The sequence below is a fragment of the Octopus bimaculoides genome, chromosome 3 (genome assembly GCF_046866305.1).
Source record: "Octopus bimaculoides isolate indiv1 chromosome 3, ASM4686630v1, whole genome shotgun sequence".
Taxonomy (NCBI): domain Eukaryota; kingdom Metazoa; phylum Mollusca; class Cephalopoda; order Octopoda; family Octopodidae; genus Octopus; species Octopus bimaculoides.
In genome coordinates this window covers 144,324,324-144,335,476 of record NC_142930.1, presented here as the reverse complement: position 1 = coordinate 144,335,476, position 11,153 = coordinate 144,324,324, and the positions used below count along the sequence as shown (strand labels likewise).

Sequence of the window (11,153 nt, the reverse complement as noted above, 5' to 3'; positions counted from 1 at the left end):
AAATTATAAAAGAAGTTTTAAAAACTATAAAATTATAAACAAACTAAAAATTCTATACACTTTTGATATCATTTTAAACATGATAAACATAAAGTGATTTTGTAAAAAATTGTGTGGGAAGGCTTGTGTGTTTTCTCGTCTACGTTTTGTTTGCAATGTCCTGTACCCAGATATGCACCTATACATACAGGTGGATGTCGGTATGCACATACCTGTACGTATATATGCATATACTCATTTACTATTTGTTTTTACATGACCGAACGCAGCGTCACCAATCTGTAAGTAGTTTTCGCAACTTTATATTTTCCGACGCTACTCTATCTCTTTCTCTTTCTCTTCTTTTTTCCCCCTCTCATTCTTCCTCTGTTTACTACTACGTATATCTCTTTACCCCTCTCGTTCTTCCTCTGTTACTACTACGTATATCCTTTCCCCCCCTCGTACTTCCTCTCTTCCTCTTTTCCTCTCGTTGCTCACCTATTCTTCTACTTCCTCCCTTTGTTTCTCCCTCTACCACTCTCTCTCTCTTCCCCTTACACCGGCATGGTCACATGCTTCCGGTCAATAATCCTTTTCTTCCTTGGCTATCGCCGAGCAAACACGCGAACTTACTTCGTCCCCACTTTCAAGTTCGTGCCTCACAGCGTTCATACACACATAATTTTTCCCGTCTGGCCGTATAGCCTTTTCTGTTTATTTTCCTGTCTTGTTTTTTGTCCGCCACTACATTCCTTCATGGCAAGGTTTAATTTGTGTATACAAATTTAATTTGCGGTCCATGGGAAGAGCCGTTTTAACGATGCGTCCTACCCAGCTCTTCGAAACGCCGGTGTTAAAACGGGGGTAGCTGATGAAGGAGAATGTTCTCTATGTGGCTTGTGTGTTTTCTCGTCTACGTTTTGTTTGCAATGTCCTGTACCCAGATATGCACCTATACATACAGGTGGATGTCGGTATGCACATACCTGTACGTATATATGCATATACTCATTTACTATTTGTTATATATATATATATATATATATATATATATATATATATATATATATATATATATATATATATATATATATATATACATATATATATGTATATATATATTCTCACACAAAGAGGTGTATATATATACATGCATATATGGTACATATATAGATACATATACACACATACTTATACACATATACATATATACATGCATATACATATTTATTTATGTGTTTCAGCCAAGTGGCTGCGGTCATGCTGATACTAAAACAAATATATGTACATACATATACATATTATATACATATATACATACATGTATATATATGTACTCATAGACACACATATATATATACGTACATATATGTACACTCTCCGACACCTCTCTCTCTCTCTCTCTCTCTCTCTCTCTCTCTCTCTCTCTCTCTCTCTCTCTCCATTTTTCTTCACGCGTTTATTACTGTTCTTATTTTAACTCCTGTCCATTTTCCGTAAATCTTTCGTCACACATCTATGACATCTTCAGCAACACTTTTCGTTTTCGTGTGTGCTCTTGTCCCACTTACTCCATTCTGTCCTTCTATGATGTCTTACATGTATCCAAACTTGATTAATCATCTATTATTCCTGATGAAGGGGACATGTCATTGTGAACCTAAATGATTTATACCTACAGACTAATAGAGTCCAGAAACGGCCGTCGAATTGCCTCATATTGACGTTATAACCCGTTATAAACTATTTCTTCGGAACTCTTCTAACCTTTTAAATCCATAATTAGGATTTCTCACTACTACCGATGCATTTTATAACTTTAATCTTTATTTCAACGTCTTTTAACATTCAATTTAAATTTACTATGATTTTTAATCGATATATTAACCTTTATTTATTTACCCTTTTCATGTACATTTCACCTCATATAACTTTTATTTCTTTTTAAATAATATAAAAATATGTACCTTGTATTGTTATAATTTTATGTTATATCTATGTATGCATTTATGTATTTATTATGTTGATGTAAATCATAAATATAAAATGATTATCTAAATCTTTGTCTCTTCTTATATCAAGTGACATAATATATATATATATATATATATATATATATATATATATATATATATATATATATATATATATATATATACATACATACATACATTTCTGTATTTGTGTGTGTGTATGATTATATATATGAGTTTTGAAATGTGTGTGTACATATATAAATATTATTTCAATATCAATATAATACTGATTAATCGCATTGCAAAATAATAATCTGTACCCAAAACATCTAATGCATTTTTAGATTGCGTTCTACCAAAGACTCTCTTCTTGGAGATCCCGATGTATTTCTTGTGTATTTGGAAAGTTCTAAGGTAGCAAAGATGGAAAATACTGGACATTTTGTACAACACAGTTCTCATACTAGTTTGGGTGGTAAGTACTCTTACTATTTCATTGGCTACGTCGTTACATTATGTCTATACAGCAACACCACTTTCATCGGTTTAGATTATCGTTTCGATTCTATCACATATTTTCCTCTCCTATTTATTTTATCGGTTTCCAATTGTTTGCCATTTAGTATACATCAAAGAAATACATTACCAACAGTTCCTACATATATATTCAAGGAACGTTTGTGTTTTCCGTTGGTCAAATTCCTCTTACGAAGTATTGGTTTACCTGAGATAGTTACTTGTCAAATGTTCTTGACTGTTGAGTCGAAAAACTAACTATCTGCTTATGACGCCAACCTCTTACCCAGCAACTAATGATTTATACAAAAAAATGCAATGATTAATTGAGATGATGGGTGTCGTAGGGAATGAATTCTGGAGGTAAATAATTAACTTTTCTATAGTGACTTCATTACCTTAAATAGGTTGCAATGCTTGAAATAAGCAAGTTCTTAATCGCCTTTTGACAAAAAGTTACTTCCATGTAAAAATACAGTATTAAAATGTCTGATGGTTGCAATTTTCATGAGTTTAGATAATGTTACAACGACTATTTTGCACGTTGTCACCTAAAGTTTGATGTCATATAGTTTTCATTAGTATAGAGTGGCATGAGAGGTAATAAACTGGTTGCAGACCGATTTGAATTCACCTTACCATCTCTTATATTTAAATAGAATGTCTATTGCTTTTGCAAAGCTGTAATTTGTATCAAATTAAGTTTATTTCATTCATTAATGAAAAAGTGATTTCTAAATGATGTTTATTTTTCTTCGCTGCTCTCACCTTCTCTTGAAGATTTGCGTTTTTTGAGCATCACACACATAAATTTCTCCCTTAGCTGTTTTTATCTACAACACTCGAGGCAAGGAAAGTATGAATGAGGTATTAAATTCACTGCTATGATAAAACAAAATTTTTAAATCAGACATTTCCTTGAAATGACTCACAAATATCCGCATAAGAAACAACAAACGATATTTCTAATACAACGAATGAATGGTTTAAAATTTCACTGATTAGAGACAAAATACCATGTATCGAACACCATAGTGTAGAATCAAAGCAATACGCTCTGTTAGAGCGCAATATGAAGGTTTCCATGCGCAACTATTCCAGCGGTAAGAAATATCAATCGATTTCCCCTAAAAATGACATATATAATCTAAAATATGAAGTCCTATTCCAATAAAAGATTCTATAGTCCCGATTAGAACACATTTGGCCATATATCTATGGAATTGGTCTGAAACGAATTAACAACCTACAAGAGCAACTAAGGGTTTTTAGCTTTTAAGAGGCGATACTTCGGACGTCTTTTGAACGAATCACCTTTAAAAAGAGAATAACCCAGGCTAAATACATCAAGAAACATTTAACGCAAACGTAAGGAAGAGTTTATCGGGATGTATAACCTTAGAAATATGTACATCTGTTTATATCTCAAGCACCAATCATTTTGATAAGGCAGTTGTTGGTGTACAGAGATCAATACCATTAAGATACACATCAGAGTTCAACCTCCAGTGATTTTGACCTTAAGAATGTATTGGTATGAAATGCACTGACAGATCTTGTACCTGTAATTGGTTTATTTGTTTATTATCTATTCTTAAGTGTTTCATATCTCATAGATTTATTCCTCAACTGATAATCCTCATTTACCATATACTTTATACTAGCTGACGTAGCCGGTAATTCCCGGGAAAGCGGGGCTTATCCCTTGGCTCCGTTCTCATAATTGTTTTGCTAATCCAATAACAACAATACAAAGTATATAGCCCTTAAAACGGTTTTTGTGCATCTACAGAGAATTCCGAGCTGTTTTATACAGGATCATATTTTTAGGAATTCTCAATAAGTTATGAATACCCAAATTGTGAAGTCAGTTATGTAATAACATGAAATTAGTTACCCGATAGTAAGACTTCAAATAAAGTAACCCCGGAAAGGGCTTTAATGCATTCCCAAAGTATATAGAACATAGGAGGAAATACTAATAAGGTATGTAAAATAAAATCGTGAAGCATGTTACTTAATAACAGGCTAATCAGATATGAGATAATAATAATTCAAAGTAAATAACTTTGAAAATGGCTTTTGTGCGTTCCTCAAGAATATTACCCTCAACGGCGCTAGTGTTGGTATATTCGGGGATAAGTCACTAACCGAAATAAGTGGATCTATTGTTTAGGAAAATACTATTTACTTGTTTAAAGGTTGACTGGAATAACTCTAACAGTTCAAATACTAAGAAATAAGCATACTGAATTTGATTTATACCAAATGATTTAGGAAAATGAATGGGTCATTTCCGATGGCTATATATAAGGATACATTCAAGGGGCGAATAGGTTGGATCCCTTCCAGGGGCCCGATTATCGACATTTTTCTACAGTCTGAGCATACCATGAGGTTTCCAGACATGAGTTCTTCTCACGTGTCAAGTTTCATCAAAATCGATAAAACGATGTAGGAGGAGTTAGCTAGCAACTCCACAAACACACTCACAGAAAGAATTTCCCACATATGTAATAGATTTACTATGTTTTTCTTTATTAATTATGTAGTTGTTGTTTAAATTTAATCAACATTTTCAATCGAAGTTTTTTTGTTAATTCAATAAACTTGCCTTTAAATGATTACTTTGAAAAATTATATGTTACTTTTCAGGTTCTGATGACCATGTTCGCAATGAAGGAAAATATCCAGAAATGCACCCATTGCCTACTCCTCTAGGAAGTCAGATGTCAGTCAATTCCAACGATTCTATAGCAAGTGGAACTAACGATAAGGTAAGTTATGGATGAACAGTTGTTTTATCGTTCTAGTAAACAAAATAGTCGCTCATGTAATTTTAATCCTTAAAATCTCTAGAATATTATATTGGATAATCCATCTAAGCTTTGTAATTATGAACTGCCTAACTTCATATTTCACTATGGGAATATGTCTTTCGCTTCTTATTTCGATGACCTCTCAGTGAAGACTGTTTACTGAATACTCGATCAATAATTTGTATACTATAATATCAGCTATATTTGAAATAGTGACCAAGTAAAATAGCCATCATGATCGTTATAGCATGGAATATGTTACTGGATATAAGCTGTCACAGACCCACAGACCTCTGTTCTTATTAAAAATCAAATTGCGAGACAATTGACTAACATTCCTTTGCAATTGGGTACTTGGGCACGTTCTGTAGTAACCTAAGAGCTGTGGAAAGTAACACTGCAAAGCAAACGTAACACTTATCAGTTGTGCAGTTATAACACTGCTAAAAGAAGTAGAGTTCTTCTCTCATTAGAGTGTATCCCGTTGTTAATTTCCGCCGGAAACCAAATGATTAACAAAAAAAAAAGAAAAAACAGAAAAAACATGTGTAATTCTGTGTAATATAGTAGTGTCAAATAGAGTGGATGCTAAGAGTAGAGCAAGTGTCACATTTTGTATAGCTCTTACTACAGTTACAAGACTTAAGTCTATATAAGTTTATGTTTCAATATCACAAGCCATTCTTGTTAGTCAGTATTTCTAAATTAACACTAAACTGTTTGCTCTATTACATCAAAAACTTGTGTTTAACCCCTCCTGGATGCAGAAACATTTCTGAGCAATTCTATTGATTTCTGGTTTGCTGCATTTTTCATTCTTTATTTCTTGACAAGGATAGTCTCCCGTTTTATAGAGAAACTATGATTAAATGCGATACGATGGTTAAGATGACGGGTGCCGTAGGGAATGAATTCTGGAGGTAAATAATTAACTTTTCTGTAGAAACTACATTACCTTCAATAGGATGCAACGTTTGAAATAAACAAGTTCTTAATGTACTTTTGGAGACAAAAAGTTAACTTCCATGTAAAATTAACAGTATTAAAATGTCTGATGGTTGCGATTTTCATGATTTTAGATGATGTTACAACGACCATTTTGCATGTTGTTGTATAAAGTTTGATCTCATATAGTTTTCATTACTATGGTGTAGCATTACTGTAGCATTAAAGGTAGTAAACTTGTTGCAGACCGATTTGAATTTATCTTACCATCTCTTATATTTAAATAGAGTGTCGATTGCTTTTGCAAAGCTGTAATTTGTATCAAATTAAACTTGTGTTATTCATTGAGGAATATTTAACGAAAAAGTGATTTCTAACAGATGTTTATTTTTCTTCACTACTCTCACATTCTCATGAAGATTTGCGTGTTTTAAACACCACAAAAATAAATTTCTCCCTTAGCTGTTTTTATCTACAAGACTTGTTCTCGTTATTAATTCCCACCGGAAACCAAATAATTAATATAAAAATGAACGTGTGTAATTCCGTGTAATATAGAGGTGTCAAATAGAGTGGATGCTAAGAGTGGAACAAATGTCACATTTTGTATAGCTCTTACTACAGTTTCAAGCTTTAAGTCTATATAAGTTTATGTTTCAATACTACAACCCATTCCTGTAAGTCGGTATTTCTAAATTAACACGAAGCTGTTTGTTCTATTACATCAAAAACTTGTGTTTAGCTCCTTCTGGATGCAGGAACATTTCTGAACAATTCTATTGATTTCTGGTTTGCTGCATTTTTCATTCTTTATTTCCTGACAAGGATAGTCTCCCGCACTGTTTTCCCAGTATCTAAACATTTTGGAGATTACAAATCTGTGTTCTTGATAGGATCAAAATGAATATATTTATCAGTTTCTCCATAAACTCGGAACTCATATGTCATTTTATAAATATTCCCTGTGTCAGAAGCATATATATATATATATATATATATATATATATATATATATATATATATATATATATATATATATATATATATATATATATATATATATATATATATATATATATATATATATATATATATATTCTTGTTTGTCACTATTTTCTGTCTTCAAAAAACCCCATTACTTAACTATGCTCCATTCTTGTTGGTTTCTTTATCTTATTTTATCGTTGTTTTTCATTTTGTTTTCTCTTATTTATTTGGTCTCAATATAAAGGTTTCCTTTCCACCTGTCTCTCTATGCTTAAGCATTTTCCCTTATTTTCTGTTCCTTTTTTCATTGCTACACCTTGTGTTCAGTTTTGTATAGCAAGCTTCATTTATAGTCACTGTATATTAAAGAATATTGACTCACGTCTTAGCTTAGCATCGCTTCATTAGTCTTCATTGACGAAGAAAGTAGAAACATTTGTATATCGAAGAAAAGCGAAATAACCAGACAAACTGAGATTTATATTTATTTTGCCTTGCTATACATTCGAACTTGCACCACCTTTACAAGAATTGTGATGTACGAAACAATTTTACGTAAGAATAGAATATATGGTTGTGCATATGTATGATTACTAAAAAGGATACGACTCGTATTTGGTTATATTCATATGAATTTATTATAAATAAATATTTATACAATTCTGTGTACATGTTATAAAGCATCGTTCATAAAATACGAACCACAAAACTTTCAGATGATTACCAAGTATCTCATCTCGTACTCTCAATCACCCTATGTTAAAGATATAAATATATAAAACATTTAGTATAAACTCAAGTAATACGTTTATGAATTGCTAAATTTAGCCTTGTTATTTGAAATATGTCGTGTGTGTTACTTTATTTGGTATGTTTAGCATATCACTGGATGTAAAATTTTGTTTTCAATTATCTGTAAATTCACTCGTGTAAATATGACAACACCTCCAAGCACATATGGAAAAAGGTTTCTTGTCATCTGCATCATCCAATATTTGTCTAATGCACACACCAACTTCTCGTTTTCTTTATATTTAACCACCACTTCAACGTCTTCCGCTAAACAAAATTTGTTAGCATTACACTCGACGTTCTAAAAATCGTAACGACGTTCCACAAATGTTCTCAGATCTTATTGTTCCTATCCATATTCTTTCACTGATACACATAAAAAATACCAAAAAAGAAACAGAAAGCGAAAACAAAAACGCTTCCTTCTTGGAAGTATATATTGAATGATTTATGTACAGGGGCAAATATCATTATCAGTAAGAATGCCCTCTTGTCAAACTGAAAATTAACTACTAAGTCATTTTAATTCATTTTTGATCTTAACTCCCGAAAACAGCAAATTCAAAATCATTTAAAATCATTACTATCATTGAGTTTTGATATCGGCGCAGTGATATAAATTGATTATAATGACTTAGCAACTTTAATATTACTTTATTCTATTGACTCCCTTAAGAATGAAAACGAAATTCAACTTCAGTATGATTTGAACTCAGTGCTTAAGGTGTTGTAACTAACTAAATGGCAAATTGTTCTAGTCAGCAATTTCTAATAATTCTACCAAAATCCATTTAAGGAATAAATTAACTACAATAAGTAATATTGGAAATTGAAGGTGCCACTTTAGTAAGCGATCTATTTGGCCATTTGCACATTAACGTGCAGAATGACTCTAATCCTAATCTTGAACTCTAGCCCTACCCCTAACCTTAAAGCCTAAACATCACACGAAGCCCTAACATAATCCTAACCCTAAAATCTTACCCTAATCTGACCCAGATAAATTCATTTCACAGAGTAGACTATGGGTACTACAGAAGACCGCAAGCTTAAGTAGCAGGGAACTAAAATTGACTCATCACCATCATAGTCGAATTACAGCAATAACTGTCTGGTATAGTAGTAATAATATTGTCTAGAATAAAGAGGCTAATTTACATCTGCATGACGCTAGCTTCAGGTTATAAATGGTATAATAGTTACCTATAGTCACTTCAGATAAACTTTCACTATGACATCTAGAGTGTCTGACATATGTTAATTAGTGATAAATTGATAAACCACATGTGTTTTCGGTTTGATTCATAACCATTGATGGATAATTTATTCCGTTAGAAAGCGTATTTCCGAAATGGTGATGGTTGCAATAAGATGTTAATGATTCCAACACTGATATTTGTACAAATATCACCAACATTAAATTTGATATTTCTCTATCCGGGTTTTAAAAAACCCCAACAAACTAACGGTAATGTATTGGATCAATGAAAACTATTTCAATCAGAAAATAATGTAGTTGAAGGTGTGATAATATTCTCAATTAATTAAATCTGGAAAAATACAGGACAAGAAGTGAAAGCCTAAAAATATTGCAACTGAAATTGGAATGGGAAAAAGTGTTTTGTTACTTTCAAACGTAGCCGTACGAGGGGTGTTCATTAAAGAGTTCCTCTGACACACCTCACCAGGACTGGGATGAACGAAATTTGGCATAATTACTAGTACTATTTTGCATAGCCACCACCAATGGTAATACACTTCTCCCATCGCTTTACGCTGCTGTGAAGACCTCGTCTGTAGAAGTCGGTAGGTGGCGTCTGGAGCCAAGACTTTACCTCGGAAATAAGTTCATCATCATTCGAAAAGTGCTTCCCCTTCAAAAAAGACTCCATGGCTGGAAAGAGTTTGAAGGTATATGGTATGGTGCGAGGTCGGGAAAATAAGGGGGATGAGGAAGGATTTCATACATAGCCCAGAAGTGTGTTTTCATCTAGGCAACATGCGCAGTGTCAGCTGGAACGTTGTCTTGGAGGAAGCGGACTCCTTTGGTCAGCATGCCACACCTCTCTGTTTTGATGACGTCCTGTAATTTCTGCAGCAGAGGAGCCCCGTTAATTGTGGAGCCCTTTACCAGAAAATCCATCATCACTACTCCGTGTTGGTCCCAAAAGACTGCGCATCACCTTTCCTGCTGAGTGTTGGACACGGGCCTTCTTTGGAGGTGGTGTGTTATCATGCTTCGATTGAACTTTAGTCTCAGAATCGTAGTGATGGACCCATGTTTGATCCTGTGTGATAAATTTGCCAAAAAGTTCTCTTAGTTTTCTTGGCACATTACCAAAAGAGTCTGGGAGCAATTGACACGTTCCTGCTTCTGAAAAGTTGTGAGCACCAGGGAAATCCATCGCGCAGACAAATTCCGCATGTGCAAATGGTCGTGAGTGATTTTTTCAACGGACCCTACATTTATCTTCAATTCTTGGGCTAGTTGCCGAACAGATATGCGGCGCTCCTCCAAATTAAAGATGTGGTTTAAACGAAAACATGTTTAAACATTTCTGGACTAGCGCTTCCTATGGAGCATTAAATAATATTTTTCGAAATATATTCCACCGAAGTCAACTTTGCCTTTCATCCTTTCGGGGTCGATAAATTAAACACCACTTGCGTACTGGGGTGGTCGATCTAATCGACTGGCCCCCTCCCCAAAGTTTAGGGCCTTGTGCCTAGAGCAGAAAAGAAAAAAAGAAAGAATATTTTTCTAAATATATTTTTAAAACTTTATTTGCCACCATTTTGTTTTTGATATTGACTCTTTCGCCTCTGTTTCGTATAAGATATATAACATAAGTTCAAATTTACAAACGGAATACAACCTAAAAGACAGATTGATAATAATTATAAATACATATAAAAATAAATAATAAAGCGAAAAAACTTCGCCCTACATGTGGTTTGAAGTCACAATGGTAGCATAAATCTCGACTTGCGAATAAATTAAAGGAAGTGCCGTTGATAGATACTGCGCGAAAACCGTTTGCATGCCACCGGGAAATTCACGTTATAAAATATAATTTAATAAATATCTATAGACACACACAAACATGCATGCTTACTTTGCTTGTGATGACTAATC

At 33.2% G+C, this 11,153-nt stretch overlaps 1 protein-coding gene across 1 annotated transcript in view; it reads left to right on the top strand.

Annotated features, from left to right (window-relative positions):
- The window catches only part of LOC106870461 (protein inturned), a 121,869-nt gene that overhangs the window by 85,258 nt on the left and 25,458 nt on the right, over positions 1–11,153 (top strand). Inside the window, exons 13-14 of the mRNA XM_089349751.1 lie at positions 2,303–2,433; positions 5,130–5,251. Coding sequence (XP_089205877.1) covers positions 2,303–2,433; positions 5,130–5,251 — 253 coding nt within the window. The remainder of the gene's footprint in view (positions 1–2,302; positions 2,434–5,129; positions 5,252–11,153) is intronic.